This window comes from Phocoena sinus, chromosome 12, assembly GCF_008692025.1.
Source record: "Phocoena sinus isolate mPhoSin1 chromosome 12, mPhoSin1.pri, whole genome shotgun sequence".
Lineage (NCBI taxonomy): Eukaryota > Metazoa > Chordata > Mammalia > Artiodactyla > Phocoenidae > Phocoena > Phocoena sinus.
The window spans coordinates 42,986,045-43,013,224 of NC_045774.1; the positions used below are offsets into that span (position 1 = coordinate 42,986,045).

At 38.0% G+C, this 27,180-nt stretch overlaps 1 protein-coding gene across 3 annotated transcripts; it reads right to left on the bottom strand.

Moving 5' to 3' along the window:
- Positions 1–27,180, bottom strand: NUS1 (NUS1 dehydrodolichyl diphosphate synthase subunit). 3 transcript variants are annotated; one of them, XR_004352566.1, is made up of 5 exons: positions 26,566–27,150; positions 12,490–12,615; positions 11,051–11,200; positions 7,083–9,109; positions 1–2,832 (listed from the first exon to the last, which is right to left on the bottom strand). XR_004352566.1 is itself a non-coding variant. In XM_032651559.1 (5 exons), exons 1-5 carry the CDS (start codon positions 27,047–27,049, stop codon positions 2,742–2,744), a joined length of 951 nt encoding a protein of 316 aa, XP_032507450.1. In that variant the 5' UTR covers positions 27,050–27,180; the 3' UTR covers positions 1–2,741. The 3 variants fall into 3 exon arrangements, 2 of the variants coding, with proteins under 2 accessions (XP_032507450.1, XP_032507451.1); XM_032651559.1 differs by having other exon boundaries at positions 7,083–7,182; positions 26,566–27,180; XM_032651560.1 differs by lacking the exon at positions 7,083–9,109 and having other exon boundaries at positions 26,566–27,178.

Genomic DNA, 27,180 nt, shown 5'->3' on the forward strand with positions numbered 1-27,180 from the left:
TCCATGAAAAGTGTATATTCTTTTATTGTTTTTGTTCATACATGTCGTTTCAACTTTCAATAGTAAAATTCAATAAATTTGATTCCTTAATCATAAAAACTTGCTTTACACATTATTTACATGTTGCCAAAGTCTACAGCCATACAAAACATCACAAGGATTTGACTCTATGCATGGTACCATCACACAGAAAGAGGGAACTAATCAAGTAACATACATTCAAAGATTAAATTGTAGATGTGTACAGTGTATTTGGCACTGTTCATTAACATTATAACACATTCTTAAGACAGCCATTATTAAGCCTTAGTCACAATATACCAGAATTTGCTATTCACATCAAAACCAGCTTTCAAACTTTCTAACAGTAATCAGTGTTAAGAAACAAAACACAACCAGAATTTGGGAATGGAATTCAAACCCTCCAACCTCTTGCTAAGCTCCAAGCTGCCATCCATAAGGTAGGTTTAATTTGATAATTTTTCCATTGTGGGCAGTGTCAAGAAGAAACAATTTAAAGACAATATTCTTCAAAACACATCAAGACTAACAACACGTTTCTTTAAAGTTTTTATCAGTTCTTCTTGGGAGTGCAAAGGGACCGCTGATAATGCATAACTAGTAGATGATTTGGGCAGGAATTACAGAATGACTGATGTCATTCAAATTGTGGAGACTGTACTAACAGTTAAACTCATGGGAAGGATCTGGAACGCCTATATCTGAAATCAGAATCCTCAGCAACTTGTTTTAAGGGTCTCTTCCTACTTAGGACTATAACAGACTCAGGTCACAGGTTACAGATTTACTGTAATGTGTAACACTACACTGCTGTGAAATATAAGGAGAAATAAAAATACAAAGACTCAACTATTAAACCTTTAGTGGCTTTGGCTATATCGCAGTGGATAATTTATTTGACTAACTTCATTTTAACAAATATTATTAAATCCCTTCACTTCAATCGGGCCCATTAAATTTAATTCATTAAAACCATATATATTCCAGAATGTTTAAAAAAGACACATGTTTATAAAAGGCATAAATTCAGTCTTCAACTAAGGCCAAAAAGCCTCAATAGAACATGCATGACAGTACAGGGGAACAGAAATAAAAAATTCTCTGGTAAAATTTAGAGATATGCTGTAGCATCACACAAAGCTTTTAGCAATAAATTAAGACTTAAAAAAAAAAGTCTCACAATGTACAAAAGAACTACAATGTGCAAAGTAATGTCACTGAACCAAAATTTAGTTTATAATCATTTTATTTCAAGTGTTTTTTAAAATCATAAATGGGGTTTTGGAATCCAAAGTCAAAACATTTATTCTTCATAGCCTCAGAATTTGGCAAGCAATTCCAGACCTTGCTTTCCAAATCCAGTCTTCTTTGCTATTTTTCAGACTCTGAGACCTAGTTTTTAAACTACTCCATTCTAAACATACAATTTTGGATAACTATTGTGCACTTGTTAATAAGATTCTTCTGAAAACAGCCCATCAAATATAAAGAATAATGGTTTCTGTCCGAGTATCAGCAGTGAGGGAAGAAAAACTAAACACCTATCAAAAAATCATTTCTTCATTTAAAAAGGAACAGAACCAGTGCTGTTCTCTGCCATGAAAGAGAACATGCAAAATTAAATTACTTTTGTAGACTTTGGTAATGTTTTATTACCTACACAGGCCTCAATCTTACTTAAAGATCATATTTTTACGCAAAGTCACCGTCAGGATTTATTAAGTAAAAATCCTGGGTACTGGCATGGTCCTAAACGTGCTATTCCAAAGAGGAACAGGTTACTTTTGAGGAAAAGAGCTGCCTCGGTAATTTCCCTCAAATGCTTATTTAAATAAACACAGTTAATGGAAATTTTTTAAACCAGCTTTGGGTACTATCTAGCCCACTGCCCACCAAACAGAAAACGAGATCAAAACTTTCTTTCCTTATTCAGGAAAGTTTCACCTTTACTTTTAAGATTACAACCTTTTCACCTTTTATGACTGCCTCATACAATATTTAAAATTTTTTTAATTCTGCATTTCAATGTTGTAAGAGATTTTTTTCAAGTGATCTTCACAACCCAGAACACAGACAACAGAGCGACATTTTCAAGTCACACTGACAATAACGAAGAGATGAAAATGGACGGATTCTGAAAATAGGTATTCCCTCTGCTCCAAAGGTGAGCAAACTTTTAACATGTGAACAACACAGAACTCCATTCCTCTGGAGATGCCTCAAACTCAGAATGCTTCCATTTAATACGTCAATATACTATTCTTAAAAATTAAAGTTTGGTCACTTGGAAAGAATGAACAAAAGTTATTCCCCTCCCCCCCCAAAACAACAACAAAACAGCTTTAACCACCCCTTTCTCTCCCCACAAAAAAGGGAAGTAGTTGGGGCTGAAGCCTGTAAATCTGAAATTTCAGCTCCTAAAACATCGCTGCTATTTGCTCAAAGGTGCAAGTCCACATATTTCCTCCTCCAATACTTCCCCCATTTATAAGTTTATTTCCACACACGCACACACACACACACACACACACACTCACACACACACTCACTCACTCACATGTACTCTTACTCTCAAGTAAGACACTTTTTTGTGTTTGTTGATAAATTATGAGGATTATGAACTAGGTGTGTACAGGGTTTCATAGGTGCTTTGTAAACATCAGAGTCACTTGAGTCCTTTTCTCCAAAAGCCTGAAATCAAATTACACAACCAGGGATCACTATTTTCCCAGACGCTGTTCACAGGCTGCATATTGACAAAGGGCAGAGAAAAAGTCCTCATAACTGATGTTCAGGTGGGAAGGCAAAGAGCTGAAAAAAAAATAAAAGGAGAAAAAAAGCAATTAGATGATATGCTGTAATTTGGAGGCGGAACCAGACGGGTAATGACAAAAAAGATTAAGGACAGAAGAAAGTAAATTATAAGCCTAGAGTACGTCAAACTATTTCTACTAAATGATTGTTAAACTCACTGTGAAACAGTTCAAATAAAATATAATCCCTCCTTCCACAAGAAGGAAAAGCAAATTGTAGAGAGATGGAGATTCAGAACGTTTTTTTATTTCCAAGTTTCTAATTTTTATTTTTGAGGCTCCATAACAATCTTGCACCACCAGGCATCTAAGATATAAATGTCATCTGATAGATCTCATCTCCCTCCTTTGAAAAACCTTGTGTCTAAACCATGAATTTCTATACTACTTTTAAAGAACACAAGGCAAGATTCTGCTGATAAAATTTATTTAAATTTATTAAAACTGGTAGGTGAGTCTACAAAAGATTAAAGCAAGAACGAAAGTGGCAAAGTACCATGAACGCTGCACTGGACTTCAGCCTTTCTGAAGGCAATCTACTTAGGATGATAAGACTTACCCTTTGCTCACACAGATCTATGGACCATTTGAACGAAAAATTTATACATTATGTTTTCTTTTATTTTTTTTTGAGATTTTAAAGGGATTTTTAAAAAGTATTTTAATTTTATTGGAGTATAGTTCATTTACAGTGTTGTGTTAGTTTCAGGTATATAGCAACGTGATTCAGTTAAACATATACATATAATCTTTTTTTGGTGTGTGTGTGTGTGTGTGTGTGTGTGTGTGTGTGTGTGTTATGTGGGCCTCTCACTGTTGTGGCCTCTCCCATTGTGGAGCACAGGCTCCGGACGCGCAGGCTCAGCGGCCATGGCTCACGGGCCCAGCCGCTCTGCGGCATGTGGGATCTTCCCGGACCGGGGCACGAACCCGTGTCCCCTGCATCGGCAGGCGGACTCTCAACCACTGCGCCACCAGGGAAGCCCAGTCATTCTTTTTTAGATACTTTTCTCATATAGGTTATCACAGAATATCAGGTAGAGTCCCCTGTGCTATATATACAGTAGGTCCTTGTTGGTTTACATTATATTTCTAATTCTAAGGATAAAGTGAAAATTACTAAGAGACATAACTTACAATGAATTCATTGGAATGTTAGCCCATTTTCAATTCTGACACTTTTATACTTTGGAATATTCTTTTATCCTCCAAGATGAAGGCACAGTGTAGTGCTAGAGAGATTCAGAACCTATTAAAGCATAAGTCCAGATTAATGCAAAACTGGAGAGCTATTTATAAAAGATCTCACTCAAATTTACTTCAAGAACTCGGCTTCGCCAGAGTAAAGCCAGTGTTACTTGAACAGTTTACAGAAGTCAGGCTGAATGCTGGCAGAGCAACACAGCATCCCCACATGACGATTACTGAAGCCATGTGGTGAGCAACCAATAAATGAACAACATTTATCTCCACAATTTTCCATTGCTCAAGGGGGCAACTACAATGTGAAGACAAGCACTTTTAAGACAAAGTGAATATACAGCCAGAGGGTTTCCCCTTAAGTATTTTAAAGACTTAAAATAATTTTCAATAATTAACATTTAAAAAAATCTCGAATTTATACAGCTTTACTTTGATGTTTTGGACATTTCAAACAGTATCAGAGCCAAAATCTAGTCAGATTACAAGACTCACATTAAGAATTCTACAGTCACATGAACATAAGAAAAGGACTAAACAAACCTACCATAATGAACTCCTGCCTGACCCTGTTGTTCTCCTTCAGCTATGTTTTCATTATCCTTCCTTTTCTTCCCTTGCCAGGTTTATTGAGATATAACTGACATATAATCTTTATCTTTCCTCTTACTGCTAAGAATTCTGAAATAAGCCTCCTGTTTCCCTCCATTTCCTTATCTCTTAATAATCTCTGCTATCAATCTTTTACGTTATTCACTCTACTGAAATGATATTCTCAAGGACAAATGTAATGACTTTCTTTTTGCTAAAAGCTTGCTTCCAATGTCTTCAAACTACCCACTTTCCTAGGTTGTCTTCATTTTACGCCCTTTATCAACAGCCTCATCTCCTATCACTCCTCAAGAAGCACTTAGCGTCACTACCCTTCAGTGACTCAGAAGCAGTCTTGTTATTTCCTGGTCTGTCCCATCAGGGCTCCAGTCTTCTTCTCTACATTGTGATCAAGACATTTTTCCTGTCATCACGGTGCTTACAGTCTAGTGGACGGTAGACAAATATAGAGCAAACCTCAAAGTAACATTATACAGCTATAAGAGACATATGTACAAAGATCTGTGGGAAAGCCTGTTAGGTGTCAGGATCTGACGCCCATGATCAGATTTAAGTCCTCAACTCTGGATTAAAATGCCCATTTTACAAATATAGAGAAGTTTCAATAGCTTTCCAAAGTCATGTTACCAAGCTGCATAGCCAAGATTCAAACCAAGATCTATGTTCTAAGACATACTCTTCCTACCAAACCACTCCCAACCTCACAAAATATCACTGCTACCTTTCTTAAAGCCCACCTGAAAGGCACCTGAAATGACTTGGAAAACCCCCTGGGGTGGGGGGAGGAAGAGATAAGAGAAACACATATCACCATAAAGAAACCCAGAGTTTGGAGATTTGGGTTCTAATTCCACTTTATTACAAGCTTGAGTAATGTCTCTTCCCCATTTTCCTGGCCTATGAAATGAGAAGGCAGTACCGGATGACCTACAGCCCTTTCTGACCCTAACATGCTACGTGTTCTTTTCATCTCCCTCCTGCCCCCAGCTTGAAGCATTTCATACAGGACCCCTTGGTACTGTTCTCTTCTATGAACACATTAGCGAAGTCCTCTGTTCTCACAGGTTCAACTACTTCTACTTCCTAGGTACTGACAACTCCCAAAGATCCATCCTTAGCCTTGACTTCTCATCCAAGCATCAATTCGACATCTTCATCTGCTCTCTTAAGTGTTTCCATCTAAACAGACTCTGGCCTCAAAATTTTCTTATTCCTGAATTCAACATCTTCCCTTCAAAATCAATGGTCCCTTGACTTTCCCATTTGTCTCAATAATACCATAATTCACCCAGTCACTTAGGCTTGAGAACTTAGGAATCATTTCATTTCTACTCCAGTTTTTACTGCAATTATTGATAGTAAAGTGCTAGGCCTGCAAGTATACTTGGTAATTAGTTCTCATGAGAAAGAAAATTTGTAGTATATTCCTCCTAAGACCCAGAATTTAAATATATTCTAAGGCTCCTAAGTCTCTCCTTTATTTTAAATCAGGGGTCTGCAATTACAGCCCAGGAGCCTGCCACCTGTTTTTTGTAAACAAGGTTTTATTAGAACACAGTCACACACATTTGTTGACATACTGTCCATGCTTGTTTAGCTATACTAGCAAGTGTTTAGTGGCAACAGAGAAGAGCAGTTCCAAGAGACTATATAGCCCACAAGGCCTAAAATATTTACCCTCTGGCCCTTTATACAAAAAGTTTGCCAAATAAGCAGTTACATTCTCATCAGTGTATTCTCCCATAAATTATAGGCATGGCCTCATCACTTGTCTTTTTACCTCACCCTTGCCCAAACCCAATCCACTCTAATACATAGTTGCCCAACAAATCTTCCAGAATCACCATTCCCACATTACCCACAGGCTCATCAATTTCCTACTGCCTCTCTAAACAATTATACACATTCCTTATGCTGATATTTAAAGCATTCCCAATGTCAACACCCCCAAACAATTTGATTTCACCTTATACTGCTATCTAACACTAACTCTCTGCGCTGGTGTGGCCCGTTCCCTATTTCTTTCAAAGGCGATGTTCACGCCCTGCCCCTCCCCCCCAGCTTTTCTTTTTTTTTTCCCTTGCTCACCCCCTACACGTCCCACCTTTTCTTTAATTACAAAAATTCTACCCATTTTATATATCCTGGATCAAGTCACGTCTTTTCTGCGGAATCAACAACTCTGGCCCACAGCTTTCTCTCACTCCTGATCTCCTACAATGATTAGTTTCAATACCTAACATTTGCACAACCACATGCTCTCTTGTGTCTGAGTCATTGATACAGGTTTTTATTTCCCACTGATACAGTCAAATACCTGAGGGAAAGGAGTCAGTATTGTAATTCTTTGGGAATTCCCACCACATCTAGCACGGTGCTGGGTTCAAGAAACTCTTGCTGGATTGAACCCAAGTCAGTACACTTTTAATTACTTACACAATCTCAGTCAACCTGATGTGCCAGGGAAGAAAGCCTAGTGTGCTGTCCACAGGACCAAACTTCAATACTAAATCAGGATCAGGGAAACCATTTGAACCTTGGAAAGATAAAAAGACACATGAACTTAATACACACTGCTTACCAAAAAACGACCAACGGCAAAATCTGTTCATCAAATTGGTTTCTTATGCTTTACGTATCTGTTCTCTTCAGAAGCTTTATTTGTATGTTTCCATACCCCTATTCCATGGCCCAACATCTACTTTTATATCTATGTTATTTCCAAATGTGGAAGTTTTCTCTAAAGGCCATTTAACTGGATCGATTACCTGAAAAGGAGAGGTAACACAACTCCCATCCTAAACCCTACAAGTAGCCCCCAAATCCCATCTATCTTTCAAGGCTCAACTTAAGTGTTCTCTTCGCATCCTGGGACCCTCACTGCTTTAAGGACTTAATACTTATTCTGGCCACAGAACTAAATAACTTCAGAGATGAAAAGCAACTTAAAAAGTTATCTACTCTCCTTCCTTCCCCATGCTCTGATTTTACAGAGCAAGACCAACTCCAGAAAGACCAACTTCTAGCTATATAGTACAAATGTTCTCAGTATTCCCCAGAGCCCAAGCTCCCTGGGAGGGGAAAAGGAGACTGTACACCTGCATCAACCAAGTTCTGGCCATTTTTTGCTTCACAGACTGGTTTCCATATGAGATCTGGCTTGAGAGAAAAATGGGATAGAAATATTTCAACTGCTTAAAAATAAAGTAAAATAAATCTTAAAATAAAGAATCACTGGTATAACAGAAAAGATGCCTTAATCCAAGAGACCCAGGTTTTAACAGCTTCTAATAACCTCAGTTCAGCCACTAACTTTCTGGTCACACAGTCTCTCCAGGGCTTAGTTCCTCATTTGTTAAATAAGGAGACTGGATTAGACAGGTCCCTTCAGCAGTAATAAAGAATTATTTCCATAACAAAGTCTCTTTAAAAGTGTATGTTGGCAGAGTGAATAGACTAAGTAGAACACATATTCTTCTTCCTGCTAAAAAAGCAAATCCTCTTTAGTACACACACACAAAAAGAAAAGGCAAGAAGGTACTTCTGGCTAATAGTGGTGTGAAGAGGGTGACGAATCCTCTCCAAAAATAACATGTATTAAACTGGACAAAACCAGTCACTTAAGAGCACTGGATATTAACCAGAGCAGATGACTATTCTTTAAAAAAACAAAACACCAGCTAGAGCTTCAGGTAAGAACTGTAGGTCTTTTGGTCTTCCTGCCTGGGAATGCCCCCAACCCCCATGTCTCTATCTCCATCAACTGAAGGAAACAGTAGTTTTACCAGCAGGGGACTGACAGCAAAAGCTAGCAGATTTGCTGCTTGTAGCCAAAATATATGGACTCAATTTGGAGGTTGTGGGCAGGAGGGAGGGAGCAATGGTGAAAACCTATGGACTCAAAAGGAAAACCCACAGCTTTGTTACCCCGAGGTTGCAGCCCCCATTAGGACAAGCAGAACAATGGATAGAAATTTAACAGGGAGATGCTGGAAACACTGGTTCATTTAAGCTCTCCATATATCCAGGCTGACTAGGAAAATACCACATGCAAGGGAAGAAGGAGGGCAAGCAGGACAGGGTGGCAAGAAAGTCCAGTGAAAGGTAACAGCCAAGGAGACCTGAGAACTGACTTGAATGCACCCTCCAACATCACACAAAGATCTTGGAAGCCTTACAAATTTAAGGTGTTTGAGCACAACCAGTGTGCAAACCACTGTCTGACACATTAAACTATGCAGACACAGAATGCCAGACTAAAGAATAAAATTAAAAATAGAAAAACTGAGCAGAGACAGCAGTAGTCATCTGTATTTATAGACAATATGATCCTGTATTTAGAAAATTCTAAGACTCTACAAAAACAACTACTAGAACTACTAAGTGAAATTTCAGCAAAGCAGGATACAAAATCAGTATTAAAAAAAACCAACCTGTATTTCCATATATTATCAACAAACAATCTGAAAATAAAGTTAAGAAAAAATCTCATTAACAGTAGCATCAAAAAGAATAAAAGTCTTAGGAATAAACTGAAAAAAGTAGAACTCTATACCCTGAAATTATAAAACATTGTTATGAGGAAAATTAGGACCCAAATAAATGGAGAGATATACTATGTTCATGGATCAGAAGATGAACATAGTGAAGATTGTGAAGATGGCAATTCTCCCCAAATTGAGCTACAGTTTCAACTCAATCCCTATTAAAACAGAGTTTGTTTTTTTAAATTGACAAACTCATCTTAAAACGTATATGAAGATGTAAAGGACCCTGAATACCTAAAACTTTGAAAAAGAAAATCAAAGTTGAAAGATTTACACTACTTGAATTTCAAAGTTTATTACGGTAGGCTATAGTAATCAAGACACTGCAGCATTTTAAGGACAGACATATAGACCAATGGAATAGAATAGAAAGTCCAGGAAAAAACTCACAGATTCATGAAAAACTGATTTTCAATGAAGGAGCCACAGTAATTAAAGGGGGAAAACACAGTCTTTTCAACAAGTGGTGGTGGATAAATAACTGGTATCCCTTACCTCACATCATTCACAAAAATTAAGTTAAAATGGATTAGACTTAAATATAATAGCTAAAGCTATAAAAATTCTAGAAGAAAACAAAGCAGTTACTTCATATTGGCAATAAGAGTGGAGATTAACTGCAGTCACAAGGGAACTCTTGGGGGCGACAATATTCAGAGGGTTTGCTTCTGTCAGATTAATGAGTTAACTTAAGGATTATGTACATTTTCGTTTATCGTGGGTCTAAAACCCCTGCAGTCAATACATGGTCTCCAAAGGCTATCTGAAGGATTACCTTTGGTCCCTGCATCACTTTTAGGACTTCCTCAAAACTACTCTCTGGTTGGGGACTTACAGGATCCAGGAAACAGTCAACACCCCAGTAACCTCTGCCTCGAGAACTCCTACAATGGTTTACTTGAAGCCTATTCATTCAGCCTCAATAGTTAGGCAATGACAGAGCAGAGAATAGGAAAGCAGGGTAAGAAGTGAATAGTCAATGAAAGTAGGGAGTTAGTGAGACCAAGAGCCCAGAGAGGGACTGTGCTCTGTAACGGACATGTCAAAGCAGAAGAAACAAAGAACTGAGGGTTAAATAAATGACTGAGAATTAGAAAATGGATGATTAATAAGTAAGGTAAATGGAGAATCTATGTGAATGAATAAAAAATATGTCTGAAATTGTATGGCTATAGAAGCTATCAACAGACATGAATTTGTTAGAAATATTGCCTTTCTTCAAAAGGATCAAGGATAATGCTAATAAGCAAAAAAGACCATAAAGTTAAGGCAAAAAGTTCCTAGGGAACTTTAGAGAGAATAAGCAAACTAAAGGCTTTTATAAACAATTGAAGAAAAACAGATAAAATATGTTACACTTGGTATAACGTGACAAATATAGTGGTAAAGTTGGTATAACATAAGAGAAGGAATACTATAAAAGGAGTCACGGATGATAGCAGTATAATATTCTTGGGATTGTTTCCTAAATAGCTATTAAGTTCAAACTTAATATTCAAGAGAGTTCAAACTAAAAAGAATGAGGAACACTGTATGTCAATTATATCTCAATAAAACTGGAAAAAAATAAATCAAAATAAATTTTAAAAGAGGGAGGCAGAAGCAGAAGACCTATTTTTAAGAATATTCATCACTTCCCCCCAAATCCTTTTAGATCGATCCTCTCCTTTACCAATAATTCCTCATGCAAGTCAGGGGAATACAATTTCATTATCTCAAAACTATTTTCACATGTGTGTCTCTAAACTTCAGAAACATAACAAGTATAATGACAACAACAATAAAATGGAACTTAGATAGTCTCCTTCATACTGTATCCTTGTGGGACAAAACTAAGAACAAACATATATGACTTACTAAGTAAACTGTCTAACATATCTACATCCAAATCTGTGCATTTCTTTTGCTGCTGAGCTACTAACTGGCAGAAGTCTTGAGCAGCTCTCACAATATCTGCTTTTCCATCTTCTGGGGACAGCACCTTCACTGCCGATTGGCAATTTAAAACTGGAGAAAAAAAAACAAGATATTTTAAAAAATACTCTCTTCCAGATATATTTCAAAATAACTTAAGGACTATGTACATTTTCGTTTATCATGGGTCTACAACCTATGATATTAAGAAATATTAAGTTCAGACTAAAATAAAAGTACCGTTCTTATAGTAAACAAGAATCTTTTAAGCCCTTCAATTTCAATATTAAAACATACCTGTCTACTCTCCTCTGAAAGAACCAATATATAACATTTGTGTATATATTTACATACAGCCTTCTTTTCAAAGTGCTCAGAATGACCTTGTATCTGTGAATAAACCCTCTAGAAAACAGAAATTTTAATTATAGGGTAACTTACAATTTCCTACTCAAAATGCCACCTACAATTCTAGTACAGTCAGCAATAACACAGAAGACAAAAATGAAGACTATAGGAAAAAAATGTGCTTCAATAGAATATGAATTGTCTGTAGCACACACATCCACCTTATCAAATTCTGATTCTGTGGAGCTGTTTTACAATTGATAGGATTCTAGGTAACTGACAGCAATGCCCAATTCTTTTTTTCTTTTTTAAATTAATTAATTAATTTATTTATTTTTGGCTGTGTTGGGTCTTCGTTGCTGTGCGTGGGCTTTCTCCAGTTGCGGCGAGCGGGGGCTACTCCTCATTGCACTAGGTGGGCTTCTCATTGCGGTGGCTTCTCTTGTTGTGGAGCATGGGCTCTAGCCGCAGGGGCTTCAGTAGCTGTAGCGCATGGGCTTAGCTGCTCCGCAGCACATGCGATCTTCCCGGACCAGGGCTCGAACCCATGTCCCCCTGCGTTGGCAGGCAGATTCTTAACCACTGCACCACCAGTGAAGTCCCAATGCCCAATTCTTGTTTATGCAATTCTTTGCCTGGTAGAGGTTCAATTATGTTCATTCTAATCCCATTGAAAAACAAGTTTTGCCTCTATTCACATATTTATTTCAATATTTCTGATCTATAAATATCTCCATTCTTTGGATTCTCTTTGAATTGGCTGTAAAATCTACCTGGTTCCTGGTTGTTTGAGTTAAATAAAATCTTTAACATGTGTTTATTTTTTAATATCCATGAGTCATGATTTTATCTTTTTCTGAATATTATCTTTTAACCAGATGAAGAATGAAAAATCTAACTCTGATGATTAAAGATGGTGATAATAAAGACTAACAGGGCAAAATTAATAAGTAAATGAATGAGTAACAGAATCTGCCTTGAAACACAAAACATATCTGCATATGTTAGATATTCAATTTTACACTCACACTTACCTTGATCATCTTTGTCATTACTATTTGCAAACTCTGGTGAGTATTTGGAACAATCTAAGCCCAGGAGTTCCTGCTGTTGTTTTAAAATTTCATCCATCAATCTGGAATTATTTCTTTTGAAAATACCTTAAAAAGAAAAAAAAGGGAATCTCAACTAGGTTAATTTATCCTCTTCAGTGATTAACGGATGCTTGTTGTGAAAACAACACTGGATCCAGAACTGAACAATTTCCAAGTGAATCACTGATGACTAATCCTGAACTAGAATCTAAAAGGAAAACATGACAACAAAACTCTGTTATTACAAGAGTCTGGCTTTGGGCGAAAGTCAAAAAAAAGGACAGGGGTAACAACTCTGTGTCAATATGAGTATGAGAGAAATTTAGACCTAGAAAGAAATTTTAAGAGACCATTTACTTGACACCTTTATTTACAGATTAAGAAACTGATGCCCAGGTCTCAGTAAGACCATTAAGAGACTTGTCAGAGAACTTATCAACTGCAGCAGTGATCCAAAGCTTCTATCTTCCTCTCTACCAGCCTAATGTAATTCCCCTACAGATTTACTCTGTGCACACAATACTATCACCTCAATTTGATTCATTTGTTTTTATGGTAAGAAGAAATAATATGAATTATGTAAAAAGTAGAGAATAGACAAAAGTACAGAAAGCAAAATTTAGTAAATTCAAACAAAGCATGAAAATATATTACATAAAATTGTTTCTGATCCTCCAACCATGCACAGAAAAATTGAAACTATAATTACTATCATATCACTGAGAAAGATGAAGGAACTATGTGACATATATTTAGTGTAAAACTAATACAGAGAGCTCTAATTAAAAACAATTTGGCTATTTTCAGAGAGGCCAGCTTTCTAGTGGCCATTGCCTTTTTGATCTTTAAAAGTGTTCCTTCTCTGTATTCTCAGTCCTGTCTTTAAAACAGTTCAAAGATTAACTGTGAGAGAGAACATAATAAGTATATATATAAAATAGCACAGAATCTGCTGAATACGCTGTATAGTGGCAACTTGGTTGAATATGTGTAATAGCAGTTCAAGGATGAAAGCAGTCTCCTTCGGTAGGGAAACACTTTGTAAACAAAGAAGCAAGACTTCAGCTGAGCTGACCTCAGAAAGTTAAAGTGAAGAAAATGGAGAGGATAGTTAGATGGGGAAGATGCTTAAGAAAAAAAGCACTGAATGCTCAAAAGGCAGACAAATGCTGCTGGTACAAATGATTTGAGAAAAGGGGCAAGGGAATAGGCCTAATTTTTATTCATTTTGCCTACCCAATGGGTAACCACTCATTTCCTGTGGAAATGTGTGGAAATCTTTATCTTTAGTAAAACCAACCTGGTGACAGTTTGGTTTTTGGGGATAGAGAAAGCCTGGCAGCAGACTACTGCAATATTCCACACATAATTTGATAAAGCTGTGGAAAAGGATTCACTACAAAAGACGAGTTGAGAGAATAAAGAATATGACTTGATTAGAGGTGCACAGAGAAAATTCTGTGACTTTATTCCTGGATAACAGAAAATGATAACATTTTTAAAAAGAAGGGAAATTCTACAAAGAGAACTGGTTTGAAGGAAAAGACAAGTTTAGTTTTAGACAGGTGATGACAGAATATTTAAGTGGGGTTATTGTAAAAGTGATTAAGAGACATGAGGAAAGGGTGTTCAAAAGAGGTCATATAAGCACCACGTGGGTAGGGCTCTTACGGTTTTGCTTACAAACACAGGGCCCTGAGGCTAGCACAGGGCCAAGCACAGAACAGACACTCAACAAATAAATGTTGGTAGCAAGACCATGACAGGTCAGAGACCTGTTTCCTTCTCAAAATCCTATCCTCATCCCAGCTCGTGTGAGTATCTTCCCTTGGATCAACTCCCAATCTGCTCCTTGAATGGCCGCTTCTCACTCTGCACTGAATCCTTTTCCTCTTTCCCTCTAAATGGAGATTACTCCTCAGAGTTCCTACTTCAGCCCTCTTCGTGTCCATGTGCTCCTCCCTCTCTGGTTCTAGTCACTCACGGGACTTTAATACCACTCAGCGTCAGGACCAGGGTAATATGAATAAGACAAAACTGGGGGGACGGGGTGGAGGGTAGTTTACAAAAAACCCAGTAATTAAGATTAATAATAACTTGGTATAAAGTTATGTACATAACTGTCTTTAAAAATTAAAATTAATGCAAAACATCCATGATGAACAAAATATTAAAATTTTAAGTAAAAACAGGATCAGCATTTTGTTCCTAACATTTTCAGTTCATTCAAACATCTAATCTTACCTTGAAGTTCTGTAAGCATCTGAAAATGAACAAATGTAAAACTTGGCAGCTTATCTTTTAAAGCTAGCTCTCAAACACTTATATTACATCAGGTTAAAAAAAAAAGAAAAAAGAAAAAGTACTGTAAGTGTGAAACTTATACGCACTTAGGGATAAGGCCTAAAAGAGAACAGGCAATATGAGAACAGTAAATATGTAAGGCTGATGGGACAATAGGTGATTTAAAATCATAACTGCTGTAAAGCTGTTTATATTTTTGTTTAAAAACAAAAAACTTGGGCTTCCCTGGTGGCGCAGTGGTTGAGAGTCCTCCTGCCGATGCAGGGGATACAGGTTCGTGCCCAGGTCCAGAAAGATCCCATATGCCGCAAAGCGGCTGGGCCCGTGAGCCATGGCCGCTGAGCCTGCGTGTCCGGAGCCTGTGCTCCGCAACGGGAGAGGCCACAACAGTGAGAGGCCCGCGTACCGCAAAAAAAAAAAAACAAAAAAAAACTTAGCCCTTATTCTTGTTGTTCTATTTATAATAAAGACATCACTACCTGCTCAGTCAACCAGGCATCCTCCTTACTCTCTAGCATTATCACCACCACCCCCAATGCCCTATTAAGATGCTAAGCCCTTGACTCTTCTACAGCAATGTTTCCCTGTACCCATTTCCTTTTGTCCATTGTCCCCACTGTTTCAAGCAATAGTCTCCTTTGTAATATTAGAACCACCTTCCAATGGGCCTTCCTTCCCCTTCTAGCATGGATCACTAGACTAAGTACCAGATTGATCTTCCTAGGCTACATCTGTAATCCTCGCACATTCCAACTTTATTATCTTCAATGGCTCCCAAAATGCTTAATGTATCAAGAACAAACTGCTCAGATCAGCATTAACATTCCATCCTACGCTTCCATACTCGGTAGGTAGAAATAATGTATGTTTATAAAATAATTGAAGCTTCCAATTTCTCTACAGTACTCTACCCCCAGTATAAGACAATTAGATTGCCTTATACTGCCCCCCCAAACACCTGGAGTGACTCCAACCTTCATCCTTTGTTACCTCCCCAGCCCCACACCTATAAAATTCTAATTCTTCACAGGCCAGCTGAAATGTCATTTACCCTCAAGAAAACTTTGAGTCCCCCAGCCAATTGAGCCAGGCTCAATTTCTCTTCTGACTTACCTCACTCCCTCCAAATACCCACATTTTGCTCAAACTCCTTAACAAACCAATATTCTACTTTTTATGAGTTACAGCTTAACTTTCCCCCACCCCACTGTACTGTAGTCTTACTTGTGCACTTGGGTCTTACCCATTTCTTTCCCCCTAAGGCACCTTCCACATAGCAGGAGTTCAACGTTTACTTAATAAACTGAATTATCAGTGCACAGAGTGCCACCTAACAACAACAAAACCTAAAAGGACATGTCACTGAATGGAATTTTTAAGAAATTTCCAGGAAACTCTCACAATAAAAGGAGACACTTCCTTATTGCATACAGGCAGAAATTCTGTTAAAAAGAAAAAATCTTAGAGGCACAAAGTACCTTCTATAAAGAAGACCTCCATGAAGTTATTTTAAACTGAACCTTTGTCTTGGCTGCTTTGGATGAAGACATGAAATTAAAAAGTATAGCTTCTGAGAAGTGCTAAATGCATAAATAAGAAAGATTGCCAGCAAAATAATTCCTGATACCTCACAGCTTGACCCCCATCCAGAAATCTGATTATACTCTATGGTACTTATCTTATTTCCCATAAGCAATATTCTCAGCTTATAATTTTCTTCGGGATTCAAAGTCTACACATACACACTTCACATCACAAGAAATGCAACAAGTTATAAGAATGCCTTTGACTGAGACAGGCAACTCCTCTGGCGATATCATAATAAATTGATATGTGGAAGAGTCTTTTTCTCATATCATAATTCATCTTGTTTGCCTTCACAGAATCTAAACTAAAGCCAAAATGATGTAATATCAATAAAAGTAAAGAAACTATAACAAAAGTCATTTTATGCAAAAGGAAGTTGAGACTGTATTCATTTAGAAATAACTAATCTAAGGGAAAAACATTAGCAAATACTCAAATTTTTCAGAAACCTGTATTTTACAGAGTTATATAATAATGAACTGCAAGAATTATTTTATCCCATCCTTTTACAGATGAGGAAATAGACCCAGAAAGGTCAAGCAATTGTCCTTGGTCAAGAGTCTAAGACTTTGGACTGAAATCCAGGTCTCCTGGCTTCTAATTATTCAGTTCAGTAACTATTTCTAATGCTGATAACCAATGCTAAATCCATCTTACTATTAAATTTTGAATTTCCCTCCCCCAAAAGTTAAACTTCATAAAATAAATAAAGCTGACCCCTTTACAAATGAGCAGAATGTTTTGAAAAAAACTAAGACTAGAGCTCTTTTTAAAAAGGCTTTTAAGAAGTCACAAGGTAACAGATATTTGAATTCTTTAAGAATGCCTTGGGAATATAAAATAAGTTTTTGCAATAATGACTTAAAGAATTTTACATTATGCTTGTTGCTCTACAACTATATCTCATGCACTCTCAATTTCCCACATGTAAGCTAACTGGAAACATATATAGAAAAGCTACATGAAAGAGCCGAAATTTTTAAAAACACACACATGCACACAACCAGAAAAACCTACAATTTCCATGAAAGCATAAAATATTATGTTAGGAAAGGTGGACCTAAGAAAGACAACAATGTTTTTGGTGTTTCTGATAAACACTAACTATACCAAATGTAGATTTCCTTTTATATCCTAAGAAATATCCTTTTCTAATTCTAGTATGATGTTCAAAGTTTAGACAATAAGGATATGTCCGCTAATCATCCTTCCTAATAAACTGAATGTCCCTTAATCTTACCATCATAATACAATTATTTCTGGTTTTTAACATTTCCTAGCCTTTGTCCACATGCATGTGTAATCTTGGCATATATGACCATGCAATTTTGTATCCTGTTTTTTTCACTTGTATAACATGTATCCTTCTTTGGTGGTAGTCTCATGATTGTTTTAACAATTGCATTATTTAACAATAAAGGTCTGAATTCAGAAAACATTCCAAGTACAATGGGAGGCCGTTGGAAGGTTTTATTCAGAGTTTGAATAGTATTACCAAAAAAGATCACTTTGCTGGTGGGTGAAGAATGGATTATACAGGGGTCAGAACAGAACTGAAGATAAATTAAGAGGTTACTACAGCATTAATCCAGGTGAAAAATAATGAAAACTCAAACTTGGACGACTACAATGAAGAACCAAAACAAGTGGCAAATTTGGGATATATTCTAGAAGATCAAGATTAGAGGTAGAAAATGATGTAGAAGACTCACATCTAAATTTTTAGCTTGAGCAGTTGGTTGGAAGGTAGTAGTATTTTCTGAGATTGGAAAAAAGCTGAGCAAGGCAGGTTTAGGGGGGAAATTCAAGAGTACTGTTTTGGACATGTTAAGCATTTGAGATGCCTAAAGAAATCAAAGTGGAGATGTTAGGTAGGGTGAGATAAAGGAGCCTGGAATTATAGGAGATAAGGACTGGAGATTCAAACCTGAGTGTGAGCATTGGAACAGAGTCACACCATTCGTTTATGGCCACTTTCTGACTATATTGGCAAAGTTGAGTATTTGTGACAGGGACCATACAGCCCACTAAGTCTAAAATATTTACTAGCTGGCCCTTTAAGAAAAAGTTTTCTGACCCCTGATCTAGGAGATAGGGTGAACATCAGAAAGACAAGGGCACATATACAGCACAAAATTCTAGGACATCTCAACTTTTACAAGTGGAGAAAACAAGCCAGACATAAGGCTCAGAAGGAACAGTCAGCAAGACAGGAAGAAATCCAACCACACATGATGTCATGGAAGCCAGGAGAGAAAATATTTCAAAGAGAGTGGAATTAAGTATGTGCTATCCACCAATCAGGTTATATACTGTTCGGGATATAAAGACCTTATTGGAGTCTTTAATAGTTAAAATTACATTTTAGAATTACTTATAAGTTTCAACATTCAGTCTACCCTAACAATCAACTATGTACACATTAACTGGGTAATAACGCCATGATGTAATAGTTTTTTTGAATTAAGGGAACCAAGTAAGAGTTTAATTAAACAAGTATTCAATCAGCAAATCTTACCTGTATCCCTTAAATACTGCTGCTTCTAAAATTTACATGAACTGAATAATCAATTATAGAAAATGAGACTTTCAAAATACACGTTCAGTATTTCTTTTAGATCTGAAATTTGAACTTTTATGTGATTATTCCTTCCCTTCTAAAGAATCAGATTTTTAAAGAAATATCTAGCAAGTGTTTATAAGAACAAGGGAAAGGAAGGGAAGAAAAGCGAGATAAACATTGAAGCAATCTCTCTGGTTACAAAGCATCTCACCAGCTAAGGAACTAAAGTAATACTTTTTTGCAAATAAACGCCCATCCTTTGAAATAGTCTACCTTTCTTCTTTTAAACAAGACACCTAAGTAAGTTATCTGGTAGTTACCCTCATTTAATTCTCTAACAATCCAATTATAACACTATTAGAGTCAACCTTCAGAGAAAAAAACGTATACTTATGGAACAATAATTTAAAAAAAAATCTACCAATAAAATTTTACATGACTGAAGTAGTCATAACAAAATAAATCTTACAAGCCATTAAACAATTTTATTTCAAGAGAGAGCCCCAGGAGGGCTTCCCTGGTGATGCAGTGATTAAGAATCCACCTGCCAAAGGAAGGGACATGGGTTTGGGCCCTGGTCCGGGAAGATCCCACATGCCACGGAGCAACTAAGCCCATGCACCACAACTACTGAGCCTGCGCTCTAGAGCCCATGAGCCACAGCTACTGAAGCCCGCCTGCCTAGAGCCTGTGCTCCGTAACAAGAGAAGCCACCGCAATGAGAAGCCCATGCACCGCAACAGAAGAGTAGCCCCGCCCCCGCTCACCGCAACTAGAGAAAGACCGCGCGCAACAACAAAGACCCAATGCAGCCAAAAATAAATTTAAAAAATACATAAATTTAAAAAGAGAGAGAGAGAGAGAGAGATACTTCATAGAACAACAATTATACTGGAATGAGCATGTTGTACCAAGAAAGATATGTGTGATGGTGGCACAGCATACGGGAACGAGCGCTGGCTAAATTTTAAGTCCCAGTTCTTTAGCAGGAGAGATGTTTAAAATAAACTAGCCAAAAAAAATAAATAAATAAAAATAAAATAAACTAGCCAAGTGGGCTTTCTCAGCCTCTGACTGCACATTTTTAAAATGAGAATGTCTTCCCAGACTCTGCTCACCTGACAAGGAAACAGTTCAATACAGAGCAGGAGCTCCATAAAATTAAATTTAGTTGATTAAAAAAGTCAAGTGTGTCCTACGACTCAAAGGATGAATGTTTATATTAGTAGTATGAAGAAAATTATATTTACCTTTAAATATCTTTAACAATTTCTACTACCTCTAGATAAGTACCCACTTTACCAAGACTTTAAGATGACACAACATAATCAGGAAGAGTACTAACATGACTGTCCTGTGGTTACATTCTCTTCTCAGTGGAAGTCAGTACAGCATAATGCTTAAGTACCAAAGCTTTGGAATAAAATCTGATTCAAATTCTAGATCTGCCCCTTCCTATATATGGGTTCTTGGTTTTCTAAGTCTCAGTGTCTTGACTGCTAAAAGTGCTAAGGATTTAATTCACTTCTTTGCATAGCATCTAGTGCATAGTAAAAGTGCAACAAAAAGTAATTATTACTATTAAGGAAAGGTTTATTTTCATACATAAATCCAGTATGGTTAAATAGAAAGGTACTCAGAGAATGAGGTCAGTTCAAAAGCAGGACACAGCTTTTCAAAGACAAAGCAAAACTGGGGATGGAACAGTCAAGAGAGGCTACTTAGCAGGTAATAGTGAGAATGATGTACAAGGATCTATTGATAGCTTTTGACAGGTAGCTAGCCCTTTGGTAGAAAAAGGGAAGAGGACATCCCAGGATGTTAAGATAAATGTGAAATTCTGTATATTTTTGAAATGTACTATACAAAGGTGAAGATTAGAAATAGAATGTTCCCTTACATGAGTTTCCACATGAGGGAAGACAAGTACTCTAGTTTGTATTGTCTGTATATCAAATCTAATCACATTTATATTTAGACTTTCAACACTTCTGGCAACTCTGTATTTCAGCATAAGGAGAACAATACTTGATAAAATTATATTTCCCAACAGCATCTGTGTCAGTGTGCCAAATAAGTAAACTAGGGCAAACTATGTTCATTTCCCCCCACTACTTTAATTAAGGCTTCTGGGTACTGGTGTTGGGAAACAAATTACAACTCAGTTCACCATTCTTATCTACAAGAAATGCAGCCCCTTCTTCCAATTCAAGGAATATATACTGACCTACTCATTACATGCAAACACCAAGCTACAATCTGTAGGTGAAGCAACAATGAGAAGCACAGCTAGCATCTGCAAAGCTTACAATCTAGTAAGAAAGTTCAGGCACATATACATACGACTACTACTTCACAAAATGGAGAATGGAAGTACCTTTAATGATGTACGATATTTAAGGAGATTCAAGGACAGAGCAAGATTAGGAATGGAATAGCCAAGAGAGACTACCTAAGAGGTGATAGTTTGGATAGACTTAAAAAGATCAATGATAGCCTTTTGACAGCTAGATAGCCATTTGCCAAGAAAAGGAGAAGAGGACACTCCAGAAGGAGGGAACATCAAGTAACCTAATTATGGATGCAGCAAAAGGCATATAAAATAGTGAGAAATATGTTGAGAAGGCTGGGAGTACACAGGGCAGATCTTTTTAATTCTTGTGTAAGAAATCTGAATCCAAAAACCATTTCCTACGATACCTAGTATAGATTTACAACTATGGAAATAACACTAAAAAGAGCAACACTAAAGATTTGTTTTGTTGCTGAATTCTCACATAGAAGGCAACGCCTTATTCTGGATCACTCCAATTTACAGTAATATTAAGTAATAATTAACTGCAGCACTATTTACAACAGCCAAGACATGGAAGCAACCTAAATGTCCATGGATAGAGGAATGGATAAAGAAGATATGGTACATATATACAATGGAATATTGCTCAGCTATTTAAAAAGAATGAAATAATGCCATTTGCAGCAACATGGATGGACCTAGAGATTGTCAAACTGAATGAAGTCAGTCAGAGAAAAACAAATATCATATGATTGCTTATATGTGGAATCTACAAAAATGGTACAAATGAACTTATTTACAAAACAGAAATAAAGTCACAGATGTAGAAAACAAACTTATGGTTACTGGTGGGGGGAAGGGTGGGGGAGGGATAAATTAGGAGATTGGGATTGACATATACACACTACTACATATAAAATAAATAATAAGGACATATTGTATAGCACAGGGAACTCTACTCAGTACTCTGTAATGACTTATATGAGAAAAGAATCTGAAAAAGAGTGGATATATGTATAACAGATTCCCTTTGCTGTAGAGAAGAAACTAACACATTATAAATCAACTATACTCCAATAAAAATTAACTAAAAAATAAAATAAATAGAAATAAAAAAGTAATATTAAGTAATAATTAATATTGAGACCCACCCAAGATTATCTTCACTTATGAAAAGGAACATGAAGGATGAATGAATAATTTGATGTAATACAAGTAGTAGGGTATCCTTTCATTTGTGTTAGGGTCAAACTTCAATGTGCAAATGTATCATATAAGTAGCTTAATAAAAATAGAGATGCTCAGGTCCCACTCCCCTAATTTGGTCTGATCAATAACTGTGCTGAATCTGTATTTTTTATAAACACCCCCAATGACTCATTCACGGATGGTCCACAGACCACGTTTTGAAAACTACTGCCCTACAGCAAGGTTCTCAGCATGGCACCAATACAGCTGAGCAACATGAACAGGTTCCATCACTGAAGATAATAATGTATCTGTAGGTAACTTGGATCTAGGCGTACTTCAAGTGAACCCAAGCAAGCATAACACCCCTAAGGCTACAGTACCAAAAGCCCCAAACTCCAATTTTTGTACCAGCCCCATTATGGTCTTAAATTATAAAAATGTAGACAAAATAGCCAAATCTCCCTTCTAGAATTCTGAGCTCAAGAAATACCTGAGAAAACAACTCCGATTTCTGACAGATGAAATTATTACTTGCAGAAATTCTTGATGATAATCAGGAAAGAGTGCAGGTAGATGAAAATGAAAAGATCAGTCTGTTGGCAGAGTCAAACCAAGGTAAATATCAGTGGATTTTTTTTAGTCTAAGAATTAAATATAATCTAAATCCAACTATAATTAGAATGAACACTGATTTAAATACAAATTTGGGAGGTTAAGGGGTACAAGACAGAGGAAAATGGAAGGTGGTACAGTAGCTCGTCTCCAAGATGGCTGCCACCAGCCCCAGCCCCGACTCCTGCTGCACAAGCCATCTTCTCATCGAGAGGTAAAGTCTACCTCTCGATTTTCGTGATTTGGGGCAGACCTGTGACTTCTCAGATCAAGAGAATACACCAGAAGTAACACTGTATGATCTCCTAAGCTAGGTCATAAGAAGTCTTGCAGCTTTGGCCTTTGGCTAATTCTTTGGGAACGTCTATAAAAGAAGTATGACTACCCCAAGGCCACTATTAAATGAGGAAACTTAAGCTAGCCATGTGAAGACAGATGACCAACCTGTCCTCATCTATTCCAGCCATCACAAACCAGGCACTAAATGTATGATAAGAAACCTTAATGTCCCAGCTACTACCTGACTGTAGCCTTATGAGTAGAACAACCCCAATGAAGAACTGTCCACCTGAATGAACCGAGTCAACTCATAAATTGTTTTAAAACACTATGCTTTGGAGTAGACTACAAAGCTACAGATAACCAGAACAGGTGGCCAAGCCTTCATCCTACCTCATTTCTCAACCTTTCATTACATAAACTTACCTGTTATATTTACTGATCCCAACACACTGCTCGATGCTGTTGTTCAATCTACTCTAATGGGAATGCTGCCAATGGGGAATTCCCCATTCTCTCTCCTTCTCTCTGTCACACACAGGCACACACAAAGAACACTGTACTGATTATGTTAATCTAAATTCTACCTATTTTTGCAAGGCCCATCTCAGATGTCACCTCCTATGGACATATGGAGGTTACCTTGCTCCTCAGGGATTTTTCTCTTTTTTTCTCCTTAAAGTCTCTTCCATTCACTAGCATTTATATATTAGCTTGCATTAATTTTTAGTAACTATTCCTAACTTGAGTATAAACTCTTTGAGACAATTTCTTGTACTTCTTTGTATACCAGTAGGTACTCAATAAATAGACGTTTAAGAGTATGTCAATAGAATTTTTAAAATCAGTTAAATATTTACATAGAAATAAGTTTAAGTGAAAGTTTGGGAAAACTGAATATAGCTTAAGTATTTACAGTTCCCCTGAAAAAGGAATAATTTTTCTCACATATCCACATGGCTTGATCGCTCACCTCTTTCAGGTCTACTCAAAAGTCACGGGGGCTTTCTTTGGCCACTGTATTTAAAACTGCACCCCCTACTCCACCACTGACTTTCAACATTCCTCTCCACGTCCCCTACTTTATTTTTCCTCTTTGCTTTTATGATCTAATACATTTTACTCATTTATAATATTTGTCAGACTTCCACTAAAATGTAAGTTCTATGAGAGTAGGAATTTTTGTCTGTTTTTTTCACTGGGGCACTCTCATGCCTAGAACAGTATCTGGTACTTAACACACACCCAATCTGTCACCTGTTAAATGAATGAATCAATCAGTCAAAACCAAGGATGAGTAAATTGAAAGCCTCTTACTTCAAACAATGAAATTAACCTTTATCCCTTATTGAAATTGCTTTTACAGTAGACATAAAATGCTCTTGAGTCCATGCACTGAAAATGCTCTGTAAAACTCCTTTTGCTTAGCTTGACTTCTTCCTTTTCACTACCAATCATTTTTCTTTTAGCGAATATGACACAGGCTATTTCTGAATCACATCAGCAACTTAAGAACAGGAATTGCCAGAACAAGGAAGTGTGGCAATATTATAATCTGCGTTCGTACGCAGCCACCAATTTAAACTATTCAGTTATTCATTTTCCTTCTCTACTAGAAGGTAAAGGTACTTGCTTTAAAAGAATCCCCTGGATATAAGTGACTTACTTAAAGTGAATTCACCACATTGTTCAACAGCTTTAATTAATTTCCATTTCTGCTTCACTTACTTTTTTCCCCCAACGTTTCTGTTGCATTGCTTAAGCAAAGAGTGCATCGCCTTATAACAGTCTTGTGATTTCTATTGTTCTGGCAAGCTCCGTAACATGTCAGCCCCTGAGTATATTAAACTTTACCTTTCAGGGTAAATTTTCATTTGATGATGACAGGCTATAAGTCACCATACTCCTTGCTGGCTGCAAGGAAGGCAATCAGTCAACCAAAGATTACTCTAATAGCCTGCAAGAGGGTTGCTGTCTGACCTCAACCTAACCTTTCTGACAAAATGTCACACTTAAACCTGCCTAACAAAGACTTAAAGATTAAAAATCAAGTTGTAGCTTCTGTGACCATACCAGTAATTTAAGGTACTGAACAGAGCCTAAAACACTAGTTTTCTTTCCTTCATACCAATACTCCTAAATCATTCTTACCTTTAAGGAAATACCATTGCTTTCAGGATTTGACTGAAACCCAAACATGACATTTAGAGCCTTCCCCAACGTGATCTCCTATTCATTCTTCAACATCCGGCTTAAACGCCATTTCCTCTGGAGGAACTTCTCAAGTTTCTCCAATGAGAATTTCTCTTCCCCCTTCTCACAGCAGTTACTAACTCCCAACATTTGTTGCTACCCATGCCACTCAGGTGAGTGTGTCTACCCTCCACCCCACAAGCCTGAGAATCAATGAAATTCAATGTAAAAATCCAAGGAATATGCCTAGCACTGTGCTTTAGGTTTGTAGCTACGCGAACCATGTTGAAGTCTTGTACCTACAAAAATTTCCTACAGTGAAAATTTCCTCAATCAAAACTTATGGGAGGACAAGTACTGTGTTGGCCCCTGAGGATCAAGGATCGCACAACATTCCAGACCTCCGAAGACAGACGGTGACCACTTTCCTTTCTGTCTATCCAGTCTCTCACGTACTCTTCATAAACCCACTTCAAATGCCACCTGTCCCCAACCACTTAGCTTATGCATAAATCCTCCACAGCCTGCTGTGACTTAAGAACAGTGCTTTGAGCCTCTCTGAAGAACCACTGCGGTGTAACAAAAAGGTAAATCTGTAGAAAAGCACAGACTGGCTAAAATTTCAATCCTCCGATTACTACCTCTCTAACTTTGGACAAATCAATGAATGTTGTTATCTCAGCTCCCTCATTTGTGAAACAAGGGTACAGAAACATCATCCACCTTAGTGGGACATTATAATGAATAAGAACTATTTTTAAATATGTAGAAGGCGACTGAACCGAATTCAGGAACTTAGTAGGTGTCCAATTAAGCCTATCTCCCTTCCTCGAAAGCGCCAGCACCATAATTTGCACTTAAGGACCTCTGGACGAGGTAACTCGCGGAGCCGGGAAGGCTGTGCCGAGCGACGCGCCCCGGGTCCACCTGCCCGAAGCGCGGTAGCCGCGGTCGGAGACGCCCCGGGCCCCCTACCCTCTCCCGGTCTCACCTTGGTGGTCGTAGACGCTAATGTAAGAAATGCCCACGGCCATACACCACACCACGAGGCTTGCGATGTCCGAGAAGCTGGGCTCCTGCTCCTCCTCGGTGATCACCAGGCCCATGTGCACAGGCAGCTTCTCCAGGGAACGGCCGTCCGCGCGCCAGCGTAGCCGCGGGTGGGCGGCGACCGGGGTCGGCCCCCCGCGCGGATGCCGGTGGTGACGGCGGTTCCTGCCGTTCCTGCCGACAGCCAGGAGCTTGGGGAGCGTGAAACCGAGCGGCGCTAGGACCGCGGCGGAGGCGGCCCGACAGCAGCGCCGCCAGATCCAGTTCCAGGTGCCGAACCGAACACGGAGCCAGGAGGTGAGCGTGCGGTGCAGGCAGAGCAGAGCGTGCAGCACCCGCCACACCAGCTCGTACAGCCCCGTCATACTCTCGTGGCGCCCGGGCGCCCTCCTCTCTCCTACACCCGCGGCGCGACCGCTTCTCATCCGGCCCTGCAGCCGGCGCGGGCCATCTCTCCGCGTTCTCCCGCCCCCCGCACCCGAACCCCTTTCTACTGCCAACACCTCACCGCGCCCCCGCCGCCATCTTCCTCTTGCCTCGGCAGCCCCGCCCCCGC